Source organism: Daphnia pulicaria, chromosome 6 (genome assembly GCF_021234035.1).
Source record: "Daphnia pulicaria isolate SC F1-1A chromosome 6, SC_F0-13Bv2, whole genome shotgun sequence".
Lineage (NCBI taxonomy): Eukaryota > Metazoa > Arthropoda > Branchiopoda > Diplostraca > Daphniidae > Daphnia > Daphnia pulicaria.
The window spans coordinates 2391079-2417845 of record NC_060918.1 but is presented as its reverse complement, the minus strand read 5'-3'; the positions used below and the strand labels follow the sequence as shown (position 1 = coordinate 2417845).

General features: G+C 40.5%; 2 protein-coding genes and 1 pseudogene across 2 annotated transcripts; 1 reads left to right on the top strand and 2 right to left on the bottom strand.

The window, feature by feature from the left end:
* The first annotated feature begins 5954 nt into the window (after nt 1-5954).
* Nucleotides 5955-9291, top strand: LOC124343451 (annotated as a pseudogene).
* A 268-nt stretch (nt 9292-9559) lies between these two features.
* Nucleotides 9560-18870, bottom strand: LOC124344482 (F-actin-monooxygenase mical2-like). The gene is made up of 22 exons (XM_046798030.1): nt 18856-18870; nt 18738-18799; nt 18612-18628; nt 18506-18558; nt 18212-18246; nt 17847-17959; nt 17642-17755; nt 17445-17546; nt 17114-17370; nt 16433-17030; nt 16125-16357; nt 15935-16057; nt 15599-15877; nt 15101-15379; nt 14477-14615; nt 14230-14369; nt 13582-14153; nt 13261-13512; nt 13001-13194; nt 12837-12940; nt 12018-12767; nt 9560-11946 (listed from the first exon to the last, which is right to left on the bottom strand). Exons 1-22 carry the CDS (start codon nt 18868-18870, stop codon nt 11116-11118), a joined length of 5262 nt encoding a protein of 1753 aa, XP_046653986.1. The 3' UTR covers nt 9560-11115.
* Nucleotides 18871-19466: 596 nt separating this feature from the next.
* Nucleotides 19467-24854, bottom strand: LOC124343450 (DNA-directed RNA polymerase III subunit RPC1-like). The gene is made up of 17 exons (XM_046796762.1): nt 24756-24854; nt 24552-24684; nt 23330-24481; nt 22968-23261; nt 22818-22908; nt 22363-22758; nt 22149-22295; nt 21727-22069; nt 21359-21661; nt 21129-21301; nt 20963-21068; nt 20757-20886; nt 20578-20696; nt 20355-20505; nt 20111-20295; nt 19876-20044; nt 19467-19814 (listed from the first exon to the last, which is right to left on the bottom strand). The coding sequence occupies exons 1-17, from the start codon at nt 24797-24799 to the stop codon at nt 19605-19607; spliced, it is 4146 nt and encodes a 1381-aa protein (XP_046652718.1). The 5' UTR covers nt 24800-24854; the 3' UTR covers nt 19467-19604.
* Between the last annotated feature and the right edge of the window lie 1913 nt (nt 24855-26767).

Genomic DNA, 26767 nt, shown 5'->3' with positions numbered 1-26767 from the left:
ACGTCGATATCTCACCTCTTCCTTCATTGGAGACGACTTTCCAGCGATGGAGGGACGTCCTGTTCGCCTCCACCGTTCCTAAAGAGCCTCGACTTTTTCACCCGCAACTGGAGGTTTCGGAGAATAATAAACAAACCGGGGAATCAAAGATGGAACAAAGTGTCCAAGGGCGATATGGGTCCTCATCAAATCTAATCAATCAGCCAGAGCAGCTCCGATCAGAAAAGAATTTTGAAGAACGACTCAACGAAATCGAAGAAGAGCTGAAAAAGTTGACGAAATTCAGCCGCATGATGCCGCTTAAATTGAAATACCTGGCCAACAGAGCAGGCCACCAGCAACAAGAAAAACGAACCAAAGCAAAGACGACCAAAATATTCTTGAAGAATTTGGCTTCTCAAAATCAAAGTGGCGCGCTGGATGATTCAACGCCAGTCACTAAAAGTCATCCCAAGTTCCTGTACCATAAAGTGCACAATACCACTAGTCAACCCGGGCCAAGTAGTCTGCTGGGGCCGAATTTCTGGAAGAAAATTGCTTCGCTAAAACACAATGGTAGCAATCCGACATCTAGACGCAATTCTTTCGTCGCTGTTTCAATATCACCCCCGACCAGTGACAAATCGAAGCGTGACGAACCGTTAATTGGAAATGGACAGCATGAGCAAAGGATACTAGCAACGGAGCAGGTAAAACTGGAATTTACGAAACCCTGTAAGAAAATTCACAACATCCGGAAGCAAAATAAACACAGCAGTCATCAAATCGTCTGCTATTAACAACGAATAATTGGCTAATGATAGACCGGGAAAAAGTTATTCAATCGTCATAACGACATATAATATTTTATCCTTAATGGGATTTATTCTTTCCATGATTGAAAATATTGGACAGTTATTGAACCATCATGCACAATTTTATTGTCCTGAAAACAATACAGGTCTGAATCGTCATTATTTAGTTTTTGCGCAGATATAAAACAGTTTCGCACTTTATCAAATTTTACTATTTGTCGTTCACTTACCGCGGTGTGCATCTCGTAGCTATAAACACGTGAAAGATACACGTAAATAAACTTGTTGTCCATTTCTAGCTGTATACAGTTTTTTTTTATGTTAATGATTTATGTACCGCGATTGTTGCATTCAGAACGATTCAGAATATAGACTTTAAATGGATGCTTATTTGACTAATACCATTTTTAACCCTTTACCAATTTGCTGTTAGTATTTCAATTGACGATTATGTACTATTTGACTGAATATGGGTGGATACTTATCTTAATAATTGATCCTTTACACAACCAATCTGGGTGTTACCGGTAACGCGTAATTCCAGAAGAGTTAATTTAATTTAATTTAATTTTAATCATCATTTTCCAGGTAATAAATTTTATTAAAAATTCCTGTAGGGGTCTGTAAGTTTAAATCCACATAATAAGTTACTACGCCAGATCATTCGCATTATTGATGTTCGTCTCGTTGACAAGATGTGCATTAATGAATGAGCACATAAACTCCCCAACGATCAAGAAATTTTAATAATAATAATAACCCTATCTTTGAACTCTTTCTCTTGAGTCTTGAGCAGTTTTGATTGTCGACGACTTGACGTACGATTACGATTACGATTTACGAATTCAAACAAATTTGAATTTCCGATTTTTTATTTTTGAATCCTTTAACCTGGCAACGACGCATAACATAAAATGGTCGGCAACGTTGTTAACGTCAAAGTCAGATTTGAAAATCAACTTTAATTTTAAAAAATTACTATTTGTGCTACATTTTAACTTTTCCCTGTGTAATTTTGTTCGTGATTTCTTGATTATGTAATAAAAATGTCAAATAGATTGGCTTATTTATTTGTGCCTTAAAAAATTGTTTTTTTAGACACCCTTTCTCGCTTATTTTGTGACGATTTATAATGAATCGTGAAACGATGGATTCTTGTGTCGTTGAAGGAAAGGACAATTTAGGCGCCAAATGAATAGTCTATTAGTCCAGCGTTTCACGATTCACTATAAATCGTTTGTTTCTTACTTTGTTTGTTTTGTACTTTGTATTAAGTTTGTGTTAGCTCTTAGTTTCTCTTCTCGTTTTACTACAATTTATAATTAGTCTTAGTTTGTTAAGTTCCCGTTTTACTTTTAGTCTTTGTTTAAGTTGTAAGTTTTTGTAGTTATTGTTCTTTCTTTTTGTTTGTTTTTTACTTTGTATTAAGTTTGTGTCAGCTTTAAGTTTCTCTTCTTGTTCTTGTTTTACTACTTATAATTAGTCTTACTTTGTTAAGTTCCTGTTTTGACAATGTCTTTGTTCGACAGTTTAGTGGTTGGTAAGAATTTTGACAGTTACGATGATGTACTGGAATTTGCTGACGCTCTTGCAAAAGAGAATAATTTCCCTTTAAAAATTAATGACACTGTAAGTATTGAAGCTTACAACGCTAAAGTTAAGAATCAGTTAGACCCTAAGTGGAAGTTTAAGTTTGTGTTTATCACGTGTTCCCACTATATGGGCAACACAAAACAAGAGCAACTGGTTTGAGGCCAAAGGCAAGAAGCTGAATTCTGTCATAGAAGCGTTGCTGGACATTGCTACGACTAGATTGCTTGATCGCGATGTCAAGTCTCTTGAATCTGAAATTAGGTTCCTCATCTCTATTTTACCACCGAGATTGGCCGCGCTAAGAGAATATTTAACACCTTTTGGATGGAACCTAGTCCAGAAACAATCAGAAAAACCCACAACAACATACGCTATGATAGTGGTAACTATTGGTCAATATCTAAAGAAAAAAATCTGTTGCTAAATGTGAACTACTTTTTAGACGCAGGGCCCTACGTCATATGTAGTGTCTTCGAAGTCGGGAGAGCACAACATACCAGCAAACTTCGCAAGTTGTACATGTTGGTTTGCAACATCTTACCGACTTCCCTGTTCGCATCTGCTGTTCGTGGTTGAAAAGGTAGAAGGAGTGCTGCCTAACTATTCTAGATTCGTTAACTAGAAATTTTATGTTTCAATGCTTTGTATGCCGTGGGAGAAACGGGACGTGCAGTTTGGTCATGGACTCCGGTAGAGTACTGGTGCCGGTAGAGTTTAAGTTAAATTCTTTAAAGTCACTAGTTTTAGTACATAAATTCTCATAATCAGCCGAGGAACCGCAAATAACTAAGATGGGGTGTTGATTCAGTGCTTCGGTTGTGCTAAATAGAACACAAACTTATGTTATACTTTTAACTTTAAAGAAAAATTTGTTCTTGCAAATCCACTTGGAGCGTATGCAGCATGATAACGATGATAACATGTCTTATGTAAACATTTAGTACGCATTCAGACGAGATACTCTCCGTCGTAGGGTACTTCAAATCGGTTAGCTCAACTCAGTGGTAGAGTGGTTAGATTCTTTTTCTCATAAAAATTGTTTATTCTTAACGAATAACGAATAAGCGTTGCTGGACATTGCTACGACTAGATTGCTTGATCGCGATGTCAAGTCTCTTGAATCTGAAATTAGGTTCCTCATCTCTATTTTACCACCGAGATTGGCCGCGCTAAGAGAATATTTAACACCTTTTGGATGGAACCTAGTCCAGAAACAATCAGAAAAACCCACAACAACATACGCTATGATAGTGGTAACTATTGGTCAATATCTAAAGAAAAAAATCTGTTGCTAAATGTGAACTACTTTTTAGACGCAGGGCCCTACGTCATATGTAGTGTCTTCGAAGTCGGGAGAGCACAACATACCAGCAAACTTCGCAAGTTGTACATGTTGGTTTGCAACATCTTACCGACTTCCCTGTTCGCATCTGCTGTTCGTGGTTGAAAAGGTAGAAGGAGTGCTGCCTAACTATTCTAGATTCGTTAACTAGAAATTTTATGTTTCAATGCTTTGTATGCCGTGGGAGAAACGGGACGTGCAGTTTGGTCATGGACTCCGGTAGAGTACTGGTGCCGGTAGAGTTTAAGTTAAATTCTTTAAAGTCACTAGTTTTAGTACATAAATTCTCATAATCAGCCGAGGAACCGCAAATAACTAAGATGGGGTGTTGATTCAGTGCTTCGGTTGTGCTAAATAGAACACAAACTTATGTTATACTTTTAACTTTAAAGAAAAATTTGTTCTTGCAAATCCACTTGGAGCGTATGCAGCATGATAACGATGATAACATGTCTTATGTAAACATTTAGTACGCATTCAGACGAGATACTCTCCGTCGTAGGGTACTTCAAATCGGTTAGCTCAACTCAGTGGTAGAGTGGTTAGATTCTTTTTCTCATAAAAATTGTTTATTCTTAACGAATAACGAATAAGCGTTGCTGGACATTGCTACGACTAGATTGCTTGATCGCGATGTCAAGTCTCTTGAATCTGAAATTAGGTTCCTCATCTCTATTTTACCACCGAGATTGGCCGCGCTAAGAGAATATTTAACACCTTTTGGATGGAACCTAGTCCAGAAACAATCAGAAAAACCCACAACAACATACGCTATGATAGTGGTAACTATTGGTCAATATCTAAAGAAAAAAATCTGTTGCTAAATGTGAACTACTTTTTAGACGCAGGGCCCTACGTCATATGTAGTGTCTTCGAAGTCGGGAGAGCACAACATACCAGCAAACTTCGCAAGTTGTACATGTTGGTTTGCAACATCTTACCGACTTCCCTGTTCGCATCTGCTGTTCGTGGTTGAAAAGGTAGAAGGAGTGCTGCCTAACTATTCTAGATTCGTTAACTAGAAATTTTATGTTTCAATGCTTTGTATGCCGTGGGAGAAACGGGACGTGCAGTTTGGTCATGGACTCCGGTAGAGTACTGGTGCCGGTAGAGTTTAAGTTAAATTCTTTAAAGTCACTAGTTTTAGTACATAAATTCTCATAATCAGCCGAGGAACCGCAAATAACTAAGATGGGGTGTTGATTCAGTGCTTCGGTTGTGCTAAATAGAACACAAACTTATGTTATACTTTTAACTTTAAAGAAAAATTTGTTCTTGCAAATCCACTTGGAGCGTATGCAGCATGATAACGATGATAACATGTCTTATGTAAACATTTAGTACGCATTCAGACGAGATACTCTCCGTCGTAGGGTACTTCAAATCGGTTAGCTCAACTCAGTGGTAGAGTGGTTAGATTCTTTTTCTCATAAAAATTGTTTATTCTTAACGAATAACGAATACATTTTCAGATGGAAAATGGTTTTAACTTCCCCGAAATTTTTCAAATCCCGTAGCCTGTATGTATTTTTATTTATCGCCACCATCTTCTTTACAACAATCTATTTCACAAATCCTGTAAAAATCTCTGCGCCTGCTGTTGGACAACTGTACACGTCAGCTATCGCTGAAAAGAAACGCGCCGAAAAGAAGCCTGACGATACGGAATCACACAAGTCAATATTCGACAATTTCGATAATGTGACAGGTGCCGAGCACTTTATTGTACCCAACATTATACACTTCATCCGCTTCCAAACATTCGAGTTGAATTTTGTCAATTACATGGTGCTGCTAGCTGCCATGCGCAATCACAAACCGGATCAGTTTTTCTTTCACACCGATGTGGAGGATGTTCAATTCACAGGGAAGTACTGGGGCTTGGTTAAACAGGACGAGGATCTATAGTCACGGATTAAAGTGTTCTTTCTTGAAGCTCCCGCTGAAATCTTCGGTCAAAAATTGAATGAAGGATGGCGCTTTTACCACGGAAGTGATATTGGCCGAATACATGTTTTAATGAAATATGGAGGAATCTATCTTGACAACGATGCTTACGTAATTCGTTCCTTGGATAAGTATCGCAAATTTGAGTTTGTTATAAACTGGGATGAAAATCAATTCATGGGAACTCAAGTTATAACCGCACACAAGGACGCCCGTTTTCTTCCACTTTGGCTCGACTCTTATAGGGATTACCGATCGGACAAGTGGTATTGCTCGATGACGCAAAATATCGCTCTACTTGAATCCCGTTTACAAGATGTAGGTGGTGAAACAGCCCAAATGTCTCGTATCATCGATGACAAAACGGAGGAAATCGCGCGCTTAGAAGGAGAACTGGCTCGATTACACGAGCGGCAACGGGCGGCTTCATTCTGTGGCCGTCGCATTCAGGATTCTTCAGATGGTCATGACCCGACAGAAGATGCAATTGCTGCAATGGAGCTAGTACAAAAGAAGATGAAAATGGGAACAGAATTTGGAGATGTTATTCTAATTAGGGATTCCTTTCCTCATTCGTCAGCGGAGGTTCGTTTAATTTCACACCGTATAACACAGTGTACACATTTGCGTGAGTTGCGTGGATAATTTGATTCACGTGTTCTATTTACAGGGAAATAACCAGGATAATCTCATTCATATGAAGCTCTTTACTTTCATTCAAAGTCACAACAAGAGTGCAACGTTAATCACCACACACCCTTCTGTAGAAAAGTCTTATCGCCCAGGATTACTTAAACTCAATTCGGCTGTTGTCAAGAGAAAAAAAGATGAAGAATCATTGGCAGAGCCTGTTCAAATGCTCGTTGCTAGTGATTTAAATGAAGCCGTAACAGTAACATCACGTTCACGTTTCAACAACAACTTCACCCTTGTTCATACTTCTTTGGAAAAAGGAGAGCTGGACCGCAAAGCGAAATTGAAAGATCTAGACAAAGCCATTGTAGAAATATACCATGGAGTTTCTGTGAATGGAATGATGATTGTAATATTTGGGGGGAAAACTAATCCTGTGCAGAACGGAGCTTGTCTTGTGCGTGTAAATAACAGATCTCGACCATTGTGAATTACAATGCATTTGAATTTGAATGTTTATTTTATTGTTTTTTCCTATTTCTGCTTTCATGCTATTTCAATTTGAAGGTAAACACAACTTTAATTGCTTCCCTTACATTTGGAAAACGACCAGCAAATTCAGACATCAGACCCTACCCGCTTCTCGCTCAGTTTTTTTGTGTGTGGCTGTGTGCTTGGCAACGTTGTTGCAGACGACGAACTCAAACCATGTATAAAACAATAACAAACGATTCGGATCAACGGATGACAATACATTTGCTTTGAGTTGGCGCGGAGAGCTTTCAAATAAATAGGACGTCAAAAATTCTGTGTATTTAAATCATATGAAATGACAGATCAAAGTTCAATAGAGTTAACTATTTATGTCCTTACATGGACAGGATCGGTGCTCTACTCCATGTATCAGTTTCATTTAGCCAGTGACAGTAAAAAATATTAAATTATTTTATTTAAGTTAAAAACCAGTTGTTATTTCAATGATTTCCTTTTTATAAAATAGGATTTTCCCAATATCTTGCAGAAGATCTGGTCTCTGGCTGGAAATGGATTGGTCGTCAGGTAGATACAGCTGACTTCGAATGGAAAATGTGGACTCCCATTTTTTTTAAGTGGTTAAAATTTGTCATCCCATACCTAATCATTAGTTTGACAATCAAAAGAAAGTATCCACAATCAGTATCTATAATCAGTACAGCCATGTCTTTTTGTTGGCTATGGAGCATGCTTGGACTGCAACTAACAGTCTTCATGTTTATCCAACCAGTGCTATTCCTATGGATTTTAAAATTCTTTTCATTAGCTTTTGTTTGGCTTGTCTGTATAAGCTTTACACTTACATTGCACTCTTCTTTATTCTCAGAGCTCAAAGTAAGTATAGATAATCTTGAATTAAATTATTACAAGTTATTCATTGAAGTTAAAAACAGACTTTGAATGAAAGACAGATCTATTTGAAGATAATTCTACTCAAGAGTATTTATTCACGGTAATTCTGGCATGGACTCATGCTCGTTCAATCAGTTATTTGGTTGATAGTCGCTCCGATGCTTACAAAAATAGATTTATGAAGTTTTACCACTATTGCTTCTATCTTCCCTTATTGCCAACGGGGCCGTTAATGCTTTATCGGGAATTTAAAGCATCTGTAAGTACAACATCTGTATTTACCAGTTTCATGATTCTGAAGAATTTTGTATTTCTTTCCCTTTTTGAAGCTAGAAAATCCTGTGAGTCAGAATTGTAGTTTAATTCACGTAACTAAGAGCATAGCACTCATCGCGCGCTACCTCTTTTGGTGGTTCTTTCACCAGTTTGCCTTACATTATTTTTATCATACCGCGTTGCAATATCACATTGGTATTTTCATTATTTTGATTTTACTCAGTGCAGTAGCATCACAATTCTTTCGTTACCAGGAATTGTTCGGCACTTGGATATTTGGTCGGCTGCAGGACTCGGTTACACGCTTGGGCAGTTTTTCATGACCAAATATTTGGTTTTGTACGGATTGCCATCCTCATTGGCGAAATTGGATCATATTGATTCACCTCCTCCTCCCAAATGTGTAGGACGAATTCATCTCTATTCCCAAATGTGGCGCGATTTTGATCGAGGACTGTACAATTTCATGCTGCAGTAAAAAACCATAAGCTTAATTATAAATTTCATTTTGTAATTGATTTTACTTCATTTTATTTCTTAGTTACATCTACATTCCATTCAAAGGGACTTCAGACAAAGTCTGGGCGAAGTTGATGGGAACGGCTTTATGTTTTGGTTTTGTCTGTATATGGCATGGAGCTTCAACTGCAGTGGTACAACCTTTTCTAGTTATCTCTAGATTTTCCAATGGTTTAAATTGTTATTGTTACTTAGGTGATTTGGTGTGTGTCAAATTACTTTGGCATTTGTCTGGAAACAATGGCCAAATATTCCTCTACTTGCTGGCCTATTGCAAATTGGAAAGTACGGACTTGAACGGAGCTGATGTTCATGTTATGTAATAGAATAAATTTTTGTTGGTATTCTGACAGGCAAACTGGTCCACGCCCAATTGGCTACGTTTCCAAGCAGCTGTAGCTTCACCACTTCTCTCGTGTCAGCACTTTCCAATTTTTGTTTCTTTACGGATGCCAAAGTTGGCTACGTCTTGACCCAAAAAGCTGTTTACGAAGGTATTCATAATTGATTAGTGCATTGAAATGCATTTATTATCCACGCTTTTTCACAGGCGGAATCTTGAGGCTCCTGTGTATTGTAATGGTCATGTATTGCTGCTGTCACGTCTCCATGGCTCTAAGTCGTCGCAGTAAAAAGAATCTCATTTGTCAAGCACATCGAGACTAATTTCAGGTCAATGAATTTAGAAAAAGTGCAATTAGTTATCTTTGCCAGTAAATTTGTTATTGATTTTTCGTTGATTCCCTTCACTTTTCCTAATTCTCATTCGAAACCATTTGAATGAATAAATTAAGAAAAACTGCGGATGGAAAGCACTATCTAACCCGTTCCGTGATAGTGATAACCAGAAATAAAATTCAAAATTGAATAACTGCCTTAAAATGATATAATCAAACCATAGCAATCACAGTTGCTTAGCATAATTTTTTATGTGTCTGGACGTTTTAACCTTGACGTGACAAGTGGAGATATTTCGTCGTCTTAGGCACCAGAGACACCCGTCGTCCTGGAAATTTAAAATATTTGTCTAGTTTTAGGTATACAAGGACAGGAGCGAGACAAACGAAAGTGATTGATACATCTTTGCTGTATTAACAAGTCGTCTTATCCGATCGCTCAGACGAATATACAAATGTTTTTTAAAATGATTATAATTTCGTTTCAGGATCGAATGATGTCATGTATATTTGGGAGGGTCTGCTTGCATAAGTCATACAAGGCATGACGGCAAAGCCAATCTTTTTAGCACTCGGCAATGTTTAATTTGTTTTTCAAAAAAGGATGAAACAAACAAATAAGGGGGGAAAAAACAAAAATTTAAGGAGTATCAATCTCATGGTAAGTCCGAATCGATCAGGAACAAAAGACAAAAAGGGAAACATTTGATCAGTCAGTTTGTTTCATGAAGGTATATACGAAGAAGTAAATCGTTTGGTTAAGTTGAAAAGCGACGGATACAGAAAAACCATAAAAGAGGATATATAACGAGAAACAGAAAAAGGCAGGTTAAAAAAAAGGTAACTTCACTTCGGTTCATGAATGACATGAAAAACAATGAGGTCCAGCTGCCAAAAGCATTGCACAACACGCACACTCTCTTCGAGGGAGGGGAGAAATGAAACAATTTATCGAGTTTTTGTCGGCGTTAATTCAACAAACAGGAAAAAAAGCTCAACAACATGCACAAATTGATGAGTTATTATCACTGATAATGCCGCCACCCCATCTTACAGCACGCGTTATCCACGGTTGGCTGATAATCATTAATAACCACCCCCCTCACGTACGTCTAGCCCCCAAAAAATTGTTGTTAACAAAGTTATTATTCCATCAAACAAGGTTATGTGTTTTTTTTGTTTTTTTAAGACAGCCACCAAGGAGCGCAGACTGCGTGAATCTCATTTTTCAGTCCAAAGGCTCAATTCATTTCAATGAATGACTAGCAATTTAACCAACGTTTTGGAAGCGGCCTCTCATGAAAAAAATTTTGACAAAAAAAATTGACTACTTTTGTTTTAAGTCGAGGTGTTCTTACGCAGAACGGATGGAATCCCATGGACAGAAGAGACTCGATAATAAGAGAGGAGGATAGAAATAAAAGGGAAAAAAAAAATTCAAATGTTTACAAACATCCTCCTCTTTAAAACGTGGTGTTTTAGACGGTTTCATAATCATCAGACTTGGGATTCCTTTCGTTGGCGAAGCGTAGCTAGCCGCAAGCCTTTGGCAAGCATTTGAGTTTCCAGGTCTTTGTCCTCTTCACGGTACCTGCAATGGGGAGAGCCAGACAACACAAGAGAAAGAGGTTGCTTCCGGTTAATTGTGTCTCTGACAAGTCTAAATTATCTTCGACTGCTTATTCCTTCAAAAGCGCTTACAGGCAAATGATAAAAGCACACTTCACTATTCTAAATTTAAATTACAAGAAAACAAAATTAACGGACACGAAGATTATTTCAAGGCAATATTGAACGGCGATTTTTAAAAGCTGATCGGACTGTTTCACGGCGTTACGATTACAACTCGATTCTTTGGGGATGGATTTTTCTTTTCTTTTTTGCGCTTGTTTTTATCCAGCAGATAGTTTCTAGTTAGACTAGATTGCATGTCATTTTGGCATCCCAATCAAGCAATTCGGATATTAACTTCACTTGGCTCGTCAGACACATTTTGTGGTTGAAAAGCCCAAAATAGAAAACGATTCAGACGGGACGCAAAATAAAGAATAAGAGAATAAGATTTACCGGTAGGATTGACTAAGATTAGAAACGAAAAAAAAAAAAAAAAAATTCTCCCGGAGGCCGACTTTAAAACATTGTCAGGTAACGTAGAAAAAAGAAATTTGAGCGCAGGTCGATTTGAAAGAATAAGCATAATAATAGATAAGGTAAAGCTACTACTACTACTGGGTAAGGAAAACGAAGAGCGGGAAGAACGGCAGTGAAACGAAACCACAACCACTATTAAAGAATTAATAAGGAAAATAACAGGGAGCGAGGAGAAACAAAAGAATGTGTGAAACAACGGGAGGAGGAGGAAGGGCAAAGCAACATACTGGTTGAGCGCTTCGTACGGTGGTTCGGATGAATCCGCTTCAGAATCCGTGTCGAAATCTGAAGTCGCGTCCCGATTAGATTCCTCCTTGGATTCTTCTGATTCGGTGTCACTGCTAGTGACTTCGCTGGCGATGTTTCCATTTGTTTGGGCGGAGCCGCTGTCGCTCGGCGTGACCGCTACAATTTCAGCGGATTCGATTGCAGCAATCGCTTCAGCTGGGGGTTCACTGTTGGTCGGAGTTGGAGGTTCCTTTTCAAAACACTCCAAATCCTCTGGCGGCATTTCTTTTGGAATACTGAGAACCGGTTGAGCAGGTTCGTTAGTTTTTTCGACAGGTAAAACGTTTGGCACTTGACGTGGCCCTGGTTGGAAAATGTTGGCCGTGTTCTGTAAGAACACCTGTTAAAACGACAAGAAATGTTTAATCAAAGTCAAATCACCACTTTAATAAAATATTTTCGAATTCCAACCTGCATGGGAACGCTGGGCTGAGGGGCCGGATTAAGTTTTTTCTGGGCCTCGGAAATGGTGTCCACAAAGCTCCTCAGCTTACTATCGAGATTGGTGGTCGAAGCAGATTTTTGTGCCAGCGAGCCTGTAGAGCCTCCATAATCCATCATGTACTTTTTCTTGAGTTCCAGCGAGTTCTTAGAGGCCACCATATTGGTAGAAGGCGACCTTTCTAGCTGTTCGTGGCGACGCAAATAGGCCAAGACTCCCGAACGGCCAGGTGCGGTCGCCGAATCAGCATTTCTGCTATCTTCATGGGATAGCGTCCGCTGGAGTGGTCGAGCATTTTCAAGTGATATGTACTGATCAACGTAGATGGGTTTGGGATCTCCCTTCGTGGATCTGGTGGGTGGCATCTGTTCCAATGGTTCGGCTTCCACTTCCGCTACCGGATGACTGTCCAATCCATTACCGTTGGCCAGCTGGTCAGTGCTCTTTTTCAACTGCTCAACCTCTGATTCGTTGACAACGATAGTAGGGATTCCTTGAAGTCCTAAACGTACGTCGGCATTGCTGTTCTGATCAAATTCAGAATCAGTTTCAATTTCCGTAGCAGAATCTCGGTCGTCTTCTTCATCCTCTTCATCTTCTTCGTCTTCATCATCTTCGTCTTCCTCCTCTTCGCCATTCTCGTATTCGCTCTCCTCTTCATACTCTCCTTCATCGTCCTCCTCTTCATCTTCCAATTCCAACTCCTCATCGGAACCCATCTGTAAAACCAAACAAATCAGCTATATAATAACTGATTTAAACAGAGATGCAAGCTCGAAGGTTTATACCTCTGTATCGGAACTGGTTGCTTCTTCACTGGATTTCTTGTGGATGGGTTCGGATGCAAGCGGGAAGGCCGGGACATCAATCCGGACGTTGTTTTCTTCTTCATCTAAACTCAACCAATTGTCAATATTTATTCGATGCATATAACTTCTAAATCGAAACGTACTTTCAGGAATGCTTTCGTGAAGCGGTTCTTGACATTCCTGTGGATTGCGATCGGACGCTTCGGTCGAATAGCGTTTCTTCCACGATTCGGCAAGTCTTCGAGTTTCGTCTGCAGTCAAAGGCCTGTCAAGTTCCATCAGATTTTCGTTGGAAACTTCTTCTCCCCCTTCCTCGTCGTCTTCGTCATCGTCGGAACTAGAAACAAGATCACTCAGATTTATAACCACACCAAAATTTAATGGAGGACAAGATAGAATGTACCTTGAATCGTCCAAAGATGAGGCTTCATCTTCCGTGCCAGAATGGACGGAATTGCCGAAATTGTGGTCAGTCCATTCGTCTTCGTCGATTTCGCTCAGTTGATCTTCTTTGGCCGTCTCGTCGGCGATGGAATTTTCAAATTCCACTCTTTCCGGAGTGCCATCTCGCCGGAAGTCGAGATCGGCAGCCTGGACAGCAGCCTGGACTAGAGGGCTCTTGATCGGCTCAAACACGATTGGCTTATCCGCACTACTCAAAAATTGAATTTTAAACATTATTACTACGGTTCCTATCAAATAAATAAGACGGAAATTTAGTTACATGTTGAGAAGTTGATTGTTTGGTTGGGCAGCAACGGGCTGGGCAATTCTTCGTTCAATTTGGCCGTCAACGCAAGTTTCGCCGTTGCGGCCCGTCAGAATTTTGTTGCGCATGTAGTACAACATGGACACATGCGGCATACAGAAAAAGACGCCGCCGAGGAGGTCGTCGCGGACGAAAGCGTAGCCTCCGAGTCGCAACGTCGAAGCGCAGTACTCGCAACGGAAGCAGCCGCGATGGAAGAATCGACCTTCGGCGCTCATGCGTTCCATCAGGTAGACGCGTTTGCTGCAAAAATGGCACGTCTCCGAGCCTCCTTGCTGAGGAAGATTGAGCACCGGCTTGGGTCTGAAAGATTCCGCCTGATCATTCACACTGGACACTTCCGGCACCTTTTTGGACAGCTGCTGAGCCATGGCGGAAACCTTATTGCTGCCTCGATGGCCCGTATCCAGCACACTGCCTTCTTTGAGCTTCCTCTCCAGCTGCTTCATACCGCGTTCCAGGTTGACGTACTTTTCGTTGACGGCTTCTGCAGGTAAACCGTGAATCCGGCGATTGATCGCTTCGAACTAAAATTTAAAAAAAGGAAAAAAGACAAATATGACGACACGGGACCAGATGTCACAAAATTAAAAATCAGGATACCTTATCAGTGAACGCGTCCCTGTTCCATTTGGGCACTTTGTTATCATGCATGTGCGGATCTTTCACCCCACCAGGTGTCTGGTTCTCTTCAATCTTCTTCTCCAAAGCAGAAAGTTGCCAGTCGCTCCTATCCAATTTTCCTACGAAATAAATCATGAAACAAGTCAGAAAATGGCAATTCATCTTCGAGCTCGAGGACAACAAGATAAGAAAACTAAAAACAAACAACAAGTCATTTTTGTGTTACCTATGGCTCGGATTAGATCTTTGGGTTTCTTGTCAGTTGGGCGATTGCCTCTCAGCTTGGCTTCCAAATCACGGACTTTATTACTCAGCGATTCGCTACCTTCTGCACCGCTACCACGGCCGGGCTTGGCATTGCGGTCCTGTAAAACAGAGAAACCAGTGAAAAATGAGAGAGACAAGACAATCGATCAAACGGAAACACGGCGACGTCAAACTTTGGCGAACATTTTCCAGCGCAAAACAAATGAACGTACACAAGACACAAAAAAAGAAAACACCGTGCGCCACTCTCTCGAGTTAGTATTCAAACTGGGCATGCTCGCCATGGGAGGTAAGGGAGTTAGATATTTTCAATCCGGCAGATTGAATATGGATGAGTTAGATGCATGTCTAGAAATTCGGGGCTAGCTATAGTTGGTTCCCGACAACAATACAACAACTGCCAATCACGTGGAGCCGGAGGGGGTTTGTGTGTTACGAAAGTGGGAGAAAAAGGATTGTACAGCAAACGCGTCGACTGCTGGCTTGCTTCAACTTGTGCGTCATGCTTTCTATTCAAAAAAATGAAAATGTGGATAGCATGTTGTGGATGCACAAAGGCACAGATATTGCCTTGGAGGCTTACGGTGGGGTTGAAACCGGACAACATCTTCTCCAGTCGGCACCTCTTATCCTCGAAATCTGACTCGAGTCGGTAAATGAATAGGGAAATATCCTGGAGGTCGCGATCAGCCTTCATCTGTCTTTCTGTGGCCTTGCTGAATCCGCCCGGCTCGTCGTCCGGATCGCCACCGGCTTGCAACATCTGCATACTTCTATCGAATCGGAGGCGCAGGAAAGCTGCCGCCCGTTGCTTTCGGTCCAACCGGTTTGCGGCTATCTCTTGCTGGACTTGACCGCGTTCCTGAACCCCCAACGCACGTTTAACAACATGTGAGGAGGATACAATTTTCGCACCAAATTTGGGCACGCAGCCAAACCGGGAAAAATATGAGCTCGCAGGCCCGTTTGGGATTTTGTTTGTTGGATGTACTACCATTGTTCGGTTCACTGTGTATATAATATAACCAGAATGGGAAAGAAACAAAAGCCCGCCAGTGGGGGGGCGAGTATCAGCACTTACCGCGGTGTTGTGTAAGGAACGGTCGGTACTGCGACGCTTGCGGGCTTTGCGCAAAGACATGTCGGCCTTGTTGCGGTCACCTCCGGTCCGGTTGAGTGTGCTGCTGGGCGCCTCTGCCGTCGCTACGCGTTCCAACGTTTTCCGCTTGCTGGACGTCGACGTTCGCGTTGTGGCTTTGCTCTGAGCTGCGGCGCGTTGGTATTGGCCGGCAGAACAAATGGCAGTTGGCCGTTTCAGAGAAGCTGCTCCCAAAATGTCCTCCTCAGACTCGGTCAGTTCCTGCGAAAAGAAAAAGTTGTTGATGTTGTTGCGTGATTCATAGCAAAAGCTGCTGACCCTTTTAGGTTGTTTGACGCAAGGAATTTCCCCACAGAACAATTCGTGAACTTGTGTCAGATAGGACAGCATGGACAGTTTGTCAGGGACGGCCAACTGAGCCATTTCGTAACCGGTGGTCACCTAAGAAAAGAGAAATCGAGTGCGTTAATGCCGATTCCCGGTCAATAGTTCGATTAAGGGTATTTACAGGAAGAACGCCAAGTTCTTCAAGGATGTCGAAAGCCAGTTGGTTATTAACGGCCACATTTGCTGGATCCAGTGAGGCGAAATCCAGCAGATCGGGGCGATATCGATGGATAATAGCACAGAGGGCAAGGCCGTCTTGAAATGAATTCGTCATATCTGTGATAGTGATATCGTAGAGTGCAATCTGCTTCTTGAGCCACACCAATAACGTATCTGGGTGAATGAAAGAGTCGGCTGCAAAAGAAACAAATCAAAAATGAACAACAATGTCTAACCCCAACAGCGTTAATTCACCCTTTTTAATCTTACGTCGTTTAGTTCTTTTCCGAGTTCCCTCCTCGACGGGAGCTTTGACAGGTCTGGCCAGCTCGGCCAAGTTATCCGTGTCGTAGAGTGATTTGACCTGGATATCGAGACAGGTTCGTATGTTGAGATTGGGGTAGCGTGTTTGAGGCTCGACGGTGTAGGCACTGTAATCTTTGTTCAGGTTCTCGGGCGTTGTTTGAGCCAGCAGGCGGTAAATGGACTCTCGCTCGGCGAGGACCTCCAGCGGAGTCATCCGACCACTAGACCAAGAGTGGATGGCCCAGCAGGCGTCGAAAGAGCTCAGCCAGCCACGCGCACATCCCGAGCCTGTCGGCCAGAACGGCTCCAGTAAACTGTCACCCACCAGGCACATGAGCATTTTGTGGCCGTGTCTTTCTAGCACCCTTGAAGCGTTCTCGGCCGCAAACATGGAAGTGAAGTCAAACATGGCCACATCCGGCTGGCCGTAATGATTGACGGCAACGTCCAAGTGTGGCAGCTGATAATTGGTGGAGAAATCGGCCGCTTGACGAGCATAGTCCATCAGGGCCTCTTTATTAACATTCTCGATCGACAATAGCTTCACCGTGTCCGGGAAGTCCTAATAGATAACAAGTATAGACGTCAATGATTTTTCAAGGATGGAATTCCAAGATTGGAATAGCTGCCAAATGTTATATATACCTGAATAATGACCCCTTTGCTGAGCAGCGACTGCTTTTTGGCCGTCATGACAAAGTAATGGGTTTCGTCTTTGTAGTAGACGATGTTTTCCAGGTCGATGCCAGTGACGGTGTTGAGTTCTTTGAAGAACTTTTGATTGAAAATGAAAGCCACGCCCGAAATTTCTTCGACGCGTGCCTCGGCTTCCGATTTCTTGTTAACCAAATTGGCCGTAATGGCAATGGCCAGTCGTCCACGGAATTCCTTGCGTTTGAACCCTGAAAGAAATTTTTAAAAATTCGTTCGTCAGACATATGAAATTTAGGACAAGGCTAAGTGTTTCCAATAATACCGTCCAATGTGTTTCTCTTGCCATCAGCACCAATGAGCACGTCAAATTCATATTGCGAGACTGGATGATCCGCCGGGCTAATTTTAGCCTTCCAACCTATTTCTGTTGACGAAACAAAACACACACAAACATAAAAATCCAGACTGACGTCTCATAACATCTCTGAGACGCAAAAAGCTGCTGCTGCTGCTAATTACTGATCGACTGATCTTCTGGCGGCTCAGCGAGTCCTTCAAACGTCACGTTCTCGTGAATTTCAACTCCCAGAAGTAGAGCGACTTTAAGTAGAATGCACTGCAGCTGGCGGATACCTAAATAATGGATTTATCACACACAAAAAAGAAGGGGGGACTAGTGATGACGCAATGGCGAAAAAACTAGGAACAAGTCCAATTTAATTACTGATGTGATCGATAGATCCGGCGCAGAACTTGCCAAAAAACTTCTTAGCACCGAGCGCCCTCAGATCGTGAATAACGAACTGATTATTTCGCCTTTTCTCTCCTTTTAAGCAACTAGACAATAAACAATTTGAACATTAATATTTTCTAATTGGCATGTTAAGAAATAAGAAAAACAATAGAAATTGATAAAAAATTACAAGTAACAGATTATTGACTCGTGATTTCGATTTAGTGACAAATAGTGCACAGCAGTTGTTGCCGTGTCGGAGATGCTCACTCGACTGATTTCAACGCCTTTTCTCTCGCCTTTTATACGACTTTTTCTCACCCTGACCCACCTCTTAAGCCTTGCGGATATTGTACCTGCTTGATAATGATGCAACACGTGTCGTCCTCACCTAACCTCTACCCCGTCGCATGACACGTTTTACGTTATGATCTCCGTGACCTTCGAAAGTAAAGGAAATGCAAACTGGCCTTTCCTTCTGCAGGTTGACGTGGCTGGGGATGTGTCTACAAAAACCAATATCAAAATGAATACCAAATGGTTTTGTAACACAAACCGTTCTCACCCAACCTCTACACAACTGCATGACACGATTTACATAATGATCTCCGTGACCTTTGAAAGTGAAGATTATGCAAACCGATGCAAACTGGCCTTTTCTTCTGCAGATTGATGTTGCTGGGGATTGGAACGGGTCTAGAAACTACAACAACATTTCAAAATGAATGCCAAATGGTTATATGGCTTAAAACTCACTTGCTTTCTGGGCCCACCTACACAAATTGTCCAATTAAATCAGAGATAAAAAATTCATACAACTGCCTTTTTTGTTTCGTTTTAATTTTTTACTAGGCCAAAGTAAAAACAGCCATAACAACAAACATGATGTTGCAGGGCGCCACCAAAATTGTGAGATTCAGAAAAGATCCTATCAGCATGAATACCTATGTTAAATGAAAATCTGAATTGTAATGGTCTTGTAGCAATGATGGGGAAATACCTTATCTCGGCACATTTGTATTCCAATATAAATGTGCTTCAAACATGAGTTTTAGGCTTTCGACAGCATGATGGGACCAATGGATGGAAATTGACTGAGCGCTAAGTCAACTTGTTGGAATGACTGACAGCATATGCATTTAGAATTTGAACAAATAAGTTGGTACAGTATATAAATGAGGAAACTAGGTCAAGATAAACCTAGATATGATATGAAGTTCAATTTGGTATTTTAAATCACAGGAATATAAAATCAGCTACAATTTGTTTCGCTCATTTCGCCTCGTTTCACTGTAGTGCTGAACCACGTCACTCTGCGTCTCCGCCACCTGGTGGACACATGACTAACTTGACAGCTGAAAATGATCAAACGCTATGATAAAGCCATTAAAAAAAACGTGATTTGAAACCGTTTGAAACCCTTCGGGTAACATGATGAAGATAAATCAAGTGTTGCTTTTGACTCGTAAACCGCAATTAGGTATCACACCGGATCACTTTCCAACTTACGATCACACACGACTTGCTGATGCCTGACTTAAGGTGTATAACTAAAAAAAAAGGATAAAAATTTCAAAGTTTTCATCAAAATTTTTTCTGTAATCTTGGCTTAAAACACATACAAAAAACAAACGAAAAGTAAACATCGTACAACGACAGCACACAGCAACGTACGTAAAAAAATGTCTACTAATTAAAGTTTAACGCAAGCAAACTGACTCCATGCATCCAGATTATTAAGTTAAAACACTATACCATAGGGACGTGATATTCTGGAACGTCAAAAATAAGTGGTCTTGTTTTGAGTGGAACGGTGCTTTCTGTTTTGTATATAAGCTTAAAGGAACCCGTTCCAATTGACATTGGTGATCCCATGATGATGCATTCACTAACCCCAGTAATCTCATCTTCTTGGCCGTAGTATGCTGCATCAAATAAATGTTCGGAGGTGCACTCAAACTAGCAAGAAATAAGAGTTATTGGTGGAATGTTGAAAAACAAAATCTGTTCCAATACTTACCGAGGCCAAGTTAAGAACCGACTCTTTCATCTTGGCCAATCCATGTCTCGTGACTCCCAGAATTTCACCACGATGACTCATGAAACTTGAAAGAAGGGCGACGTGACGACGATCGACACTCATGCCGTGGCTTTCCATGGTCGATTTAATTTCTTGGGCAATCGTTTCCCTGAGTTAATTATTTAACAATAACTTATTAATTATATTTATAAAGAAAAAAAAATAGATAACTTACTTGGCAGCTTCGATTCCCAAAGTATTGAAAACTTCAAAAATATTGCTTGATGTAGTCGAGGACCCTTTAACACCGTAAGTCGCCATCACTTCTCGCATGTTGTTACCTTCAACAACTAAGGAATACATCGGTGGGTTTCTCGTATCGTCAGTGTTTATTACCACTCGAGTGATACTATCGAAGCCCTAAAAAAAAGAAAAAATAATTATGTATTAAAAATTCAAAAGAAATCTGAAGACCGCACCTTGATGACTTGCTTGGGCAACTCTCTCTTAAGATTTTGCATAACGTCATTCATCGACAATTTCGTGGATGCAGTGCATCTGATTATAATTTCCGTTTCATTGAGGACTGCAACGAAACTCGGTTTAATCTTTAGCTTTCCATCGCAGAGGCTGAAATGATTAAAAATAAACAAATAATAGCAATTTATACCTCAAAATTTGAACATTGATAATTAATTTTACCTAAGTCGAATGGAACTTGCGTTCACTTCCAATTTAAGCAATCGGATCCTATTCACGTCCAACTTAATCATTAAAAAGCAACCGTTGTGTTTATAGACTTCCTCGAAGTATTCCGTTACCTTGAAACATAAAATTTCTAGTTAACGAAGATAAAACGACTAAGATATTAGTTTATATACTTCTCCAAGCGTAGTCTTTTCTATCCGTCCTTTTACTCGTCGAGCATACTCCGGGTCATCATCTTTTAAAAGCTGAGTAGAAATGACTGGCGTACTGATTGATTTATAAGCATCGATGATTTCCTTAATTCTAAAATAATTCCATTAAATGAATCATCTATTGTCACTAAAGTAATTTTTTAAAAATGGCACAAAATTGAACATACCGAGGAACTCCCGGTATCTTGGAAGCAACACCAGCAAATGGATTACACGTCATTTTTGCTAAGGGTTCTCCAATACTTTGAGCGCAAAGAGCTCCAACGGCAGTACCTGCAAAACATGATTTTAAGCTATTTTTCTAAGGGGGGGGGGGGGATTTCAAATTTTTACCTGGCTCAATTTTAGCCCTTTCGTACTTTTCCTTCGCCAAGTCACAGAACTCAACCAATTGGCCAACGGTTATCCGCTCCAGGTGTTTTTCCACTGGATGTAGTGCTCGTCCCACCATTTTGTACATCTCTCGCACCGATTTAATCCGTTTGACTTGGTTCTCGACAAAAACTCTATATTCACGACGTTAGAAATACTACTAAAAAGGATTATTAAAAGTGAAAAGTAACCTGAGTTCATGTTTAAAATCAATCCCAAGCGTTTTAAACTCATCTATTTCCATAATCGAGTCAAAAGATCCTTTCAGTTCAATATCATCCAAAGGTTCTTCATCTGGATAAGGGGAAGCGGCTTTGGTATGATCAAGAGTTCGCTGGAAGTCGACCGGGCGATCTTTGGCTTCCATGTAAGTAGGATCTAGCCCATCACCTCCATAATCGAACTGAATGACCTCTCCGGAGGAGTTCCTCACAGTCGAATCGTATCGGCAACAAAAGTTTTCCAAGGATTTACTTAGTCGCCGTCGCGCATAACTTTGAAAAAATACAAAATTAATCACATCACTGCAGTCAATTAGTGCCAATATCGAATAACCTACCCAACATCACTTGTTTTTAAGGCTTTATCTACCAATCCTTCACGCCCACCCATTCCGTGGAAGAAAAATTCCGTGGGAGAAAGTCCGGAGTAAAAGCTGTTGGAGACAAAACCTTTTGCAGCTGGGATTTTCGAATGTAGATCAAAGTGAGGGAGACTACGGTCTTCAAAACCATTGGGCACTCGTTTGCCGTTTAAAGCTTGTTGTCCTACGCAGGCAATCATCTGAGAAATGTTGATTAGTGATCCTTTCGAACCACTTTTTGACATGACCAACGGGCTGTTACTCGGATGCAGCTCCTTTATGCACACTTCTCCGACCTGGTCACGAATCCCAGAAAGTTCTGTGTTCCACGAGTAATAAACCAAATGTTAACATATTATTTGAAGTATTAATTCAGTACTGACTACTATTTAACAAACCTTTCAAGATTTTCGATTCCAAAGATTCCTCTTCATTGCATCCCGGAAGGCAAGGTAACTGACCGATAGTGAGTAAACGAATGTATTCGTCGCACTTGGAATAACCAGAGTCCAAGAGATTTTGCTTTTCTTTCAGCAAAGTTTTACCTAAGTAAATTATCGAAGGAATGTTACGAAACAAAAAAAATGAATAAATAAAATAAATAATGATTACCAGGAGTTACATCACCAATGCCGATAGAGAATCCTCGGTTCATCATATAATAAGAAGCTACTCGGCAAAGTTTCCACATTGCCTGAATAGCGAAATCCTCTCCGTAGTCGCGAAGAAGTACGTAAAAAATGTTGATTTTTGAACAAGATCCAATGGTAGATTTGTCAACGCATCCTGCTAACACCTCAGAATTACGGACCAACAGAAACCCGTCATTGACGCAAAACTCTTCGTTCTTCTTTGAATACTCTTTTCCTTTGGTTCTCAGGTTAACTTTAATGCGATCTCCAGGATTAGGACGAAGAATCAAACTGAAAATCTGTTTTCCTGACCATAGGGCTGCGGGTTTTTGGATACACGGAGGTGGAAGTTTAATGACCATGTTTACCTCGTCACCTATTAAAAAGGCAAGTTGATTTCAGTAAAACAAACTGAAAGAAATGAGAGAAACGTACCTGCAAGCATGGATGCAACCATTTGGCAAGTCTTGGCTCGATCGAAGAAAGCATCCTTCAACGTCAGTAAATAAGCTCCAGTTATGAAATCCTATTTTCAATTTAAATTACACCAATCATTTACAAACCATTGATTGACTAAATTATTACTTGAATAGCTGCTATCAATAATTGGCCGTTTCGAGGAGTCACTAAGTTAGATTTTGTCCCTAATAGGATCAAGGCTTCTGCGCGGGCTTCTTCTGTTTGAGGAAGATGAAGATTCATCTCGTCACCGTCGAAATCTGCATCGTAGGGTGTACAGACGCACTCATTAAGGCGGAAAGTGAGGCCCGGCAAAATCTTGGCTCGGTGACACATAATCGAAAGTTTGTGCAACGAAGGCTGATGGTTGAGCAATACGATGTCTTCGTCCATCATATGCCTTTCAACCAAATCGCCGACCTGTAGGAAAATGTCGTTAACTCGTTAGTCATTCTGTTTAACATGTATTTTTTAAAACAATAATTTACCTTCAGGTTTCGAGCTAGGGTTTCGCGACGATTTCCGTACTTCAGGAATATTGGCAATTTTGAGTTTTTTTCCTTTAGAAAAATGGCGCCAGGATGGATATCTGGTCCGTTTCTTATCAATTTTCTCATTATTTCGATATTGGCTTCATTAACAATAGTAGGGTAAGTCAAAAGTTTCGCAATCAATTCCGGGACACCAACTTCATCAATCCGCAGATTCGGGTCAGGCGAAATGACTGTTCTAGCGCAAAAGTCGACTGCCTTCCCCGAAAGATTTTTTCGAAAGCGTCCTTCTTTTCCCTTTAAGCGTTGAACTAAACCACGAGATGGTGTTTTTGGCTGCAGGTTCGGCGGGATTCCGGGGAGTTCTCCGTTGATGTACAGGGCGCATTGCAGTTGCAAATCGTCAAAAGTTTCCATAAGACTGGAGCAACTTTCACCGTTAATCAGTTTCATGGTCACTAACTCGTTTAAGTTGACAATTTCTCTAAGTTTTCTTGTTAAATCGTCCTCTATTGTTCCCGATTTAGAAGATATTGCAGGTCGAATGCAAACAGGAGGAACTGGAACACGGGTGAGAATCATGTCCTTTGGGTGCCCGTGTTCGGGGTTCATCAGTATGTACTGAACGTCTTCGTCTGGTATTCTCTTAAGAAGGCCAAATACTTCAAGAGGATTCAAAATGTTGATCAAAGCAGATGACAACATTGGTTCAATCTCTTTGTTGAACTGCACAGCAGTATCGTAGGCCACCAGTTGTTTTTGTATCGTAGAACTGTCTCTCTTGAAATTTTCAAATTTCTCGTGGGAGATCTTCAACATTCCACACTTTTTCACCGTGCCATTGATATCATTGCAATTGGGGCAGCGTGTTACTTTTTTGCATTTTTCTACAATTTGCTTCCTCAGTGCTTTCTTTTGAAGATAGGGCAAGTTGTGGGTTCTAAGCTTAGCTCGATAAATCTTTCTCATCTTCTTATCAAGCAAAACGTGAGAGCAAGTTTTGCAAATAGTTTGCAAGGCAGTTATCGTAGCTTTGAAAAATCCAACATGGAAAACGGGAAGCTGTAAATCAATATAACCAAAATGACCTAAACAGTTTTGAAGCCCTTTTCCACATGTTGTACAAAGTGGACCTTCAACATTTATCCCCTGAAAAAAAAAAAAAAATTGTATTGAATGATTTCAGCGCTATGTCATTAATTTTAAAATAGTCAGTCACCATTCTCCTGTCCAGCATTCCAAATTGCACAGGTGTTCTAGAATCGTGATTATACAGCTCGTTTGCCACCATTGGAATATGGGCCTGTTGTTGTATTTGTTGTTGGCTTCCTATCCCAAAGTTCACTTTAACACTGTCAATGTGAATAGAAAAAAAAAGTGGTTAGTTCTTAACTTTAAAAGATTTTATGGAAACGAAACTTACACTTTACTGATCACATCAGTGTCGCGAAACTGCTGCTTGGGCATTTTTTACCGTGTACACTTTTACCTTCTTTGAGCGTGGTAGCACCCTTGGGCTGACAGTGCTCGAATGGGGTTTTGTGCTTCCAATTTGATTTTCTGGGATACCGGATACGCCGGGACGTTGCCAAAAAACCTAATCTAAAGTTTTTTTTTTAAGTGCCCAAAAAAACCCTGCTTTAAAAATGAAAAAACCCCGAAAAACAATAGAATTTTGTTAAAAAAACCCTATAACATTTTATATTTACATCCTTTGCATGAAACTATTTAAAAAATGTTTATATCAATTTCGCTAAAAAAATGGAAAATTGTGGAAAAAACTAAAGAGAAAGTATTTCTCTGCCTTGAACCGCTCTTCCAACTTAGCTACCACTTTCCGACTTAAGGATTATTTCTTTCGTACCTTAACGTAAACTTTAGAACCATTTAAGTCAATCAATTAATTTTTTCTTCCTAGGTTGTTGGACAATTGCAATTCAAGGAAATTAGCTGCCAAAGCTCTCCAAGAAACTCATTCTGAACTTCATCTGGCTAATTTGATCCGAAAAAGGAAAAAGTGGTTCGATCGAGGTCAATGGAATTGTGTTGGCAGTGCTTGACCATTCGGTTGACGTTGTCTTAATTTATCTGGAAATCATTCGCCACCTCTTCATAGAAGTAAGTTGAATTTTTACTGACAAAAAGGTTAGCATTTTCGTTTAATCGGCTTTTGGGTTTATCCGATTTTCGTTAAATCCGCTTTTTACTATTAAAAACTACCATTGAAGATGACACACGAGAAGTACAACGGTATTGGGAAGTTGACTTTAGTGTGGGATCCCGAGTCGCCTGGCTCCCAGCCAACTCATCAAGTCATTTCTGTTTTCAGTCTTTTACAGATCCTTCTCGTCCCACACACTGAAAACGACAAACTTGATTTCACTCTGGTATTGCAGGACCAAATTACATGCAATAAATTTCTTTAAGTCGTTTCCAAGAACAATTGGTTTAAAGATCGGCTCCAATTTCTTTGTTTCCTTGTTTGTTTTTGTTATATCTCTTTTTTTTTCTTTTTCTTACTTTTTTATTTTTTTCTTCCTGTCGGCAACTAAAGAGGAGCGTTCGTTTCTTTTTCGCACAGAATTTCTACGTCACACTGAAATTTTGTCTCGTGGAAGCCAGTTGCATTGAATTTTGTTTTCTGTTTTTCACTTTTCTTGACCTCCTATTTTGATTTCCTTGTGACCTACTGTTTAGAAAGTGAATAATTTGGCACTTGCGGATTTTTGTGATTGACGCTTATTTTGGGTGTAACACGCACTGTGTTGTCTTCGATTTGTTCGCTAAGATTTTTCCAACCTTCTGAAATTTTGAACTTAACAATCTTGTTAACTGCTTAACCTTTCGTATTGAATCGTCCACAGGAAATGTTTCAAACTGTTGTAAGGAGATTCGTGGAATAATTCGGATGAAGCTAACTAATACACACTATTGTTGAAGGACCCTGTGTTTCAAAAGCGTTTATTTGAATTGGATCCAACATTTCACAACTTCTTTCCTGCACTGACTTAACGACTAATTGGTTTGTGACCTCAAACCTTGTAGGAGAGGCGTGGTTAGTCTCCTTTTCCAGCCTTCTCGATTCCTCCTTTTGGGCGTGTGTTTCCCATCGATCATTCTTTCTCTTGTTGGCAATGGGCCGACCATTTCGAGGTGGACAAGGGGAGAAATTTAATCAACGCTGGTCAACAAGAAAGCCGTTCGATTGCTCCCCATTCCATTTGCCCGTGCTCATTCTTTCAGATTTTGGTTGTTATTGTTCTGCGCATTGTACTTGACGGTCAGAAAGTGGACGCGGTTCATCACGAGACGGCGAAAAAGGGATTTGCTACTCCTGACTAATGAGTCTTCGCGAAGTCTGATGAGTGATACCGAGATCGTGTGTCATCATGCACAGTAGCTTTATTTTAAGCGGAAAAAGGGAAAAAGATGTCG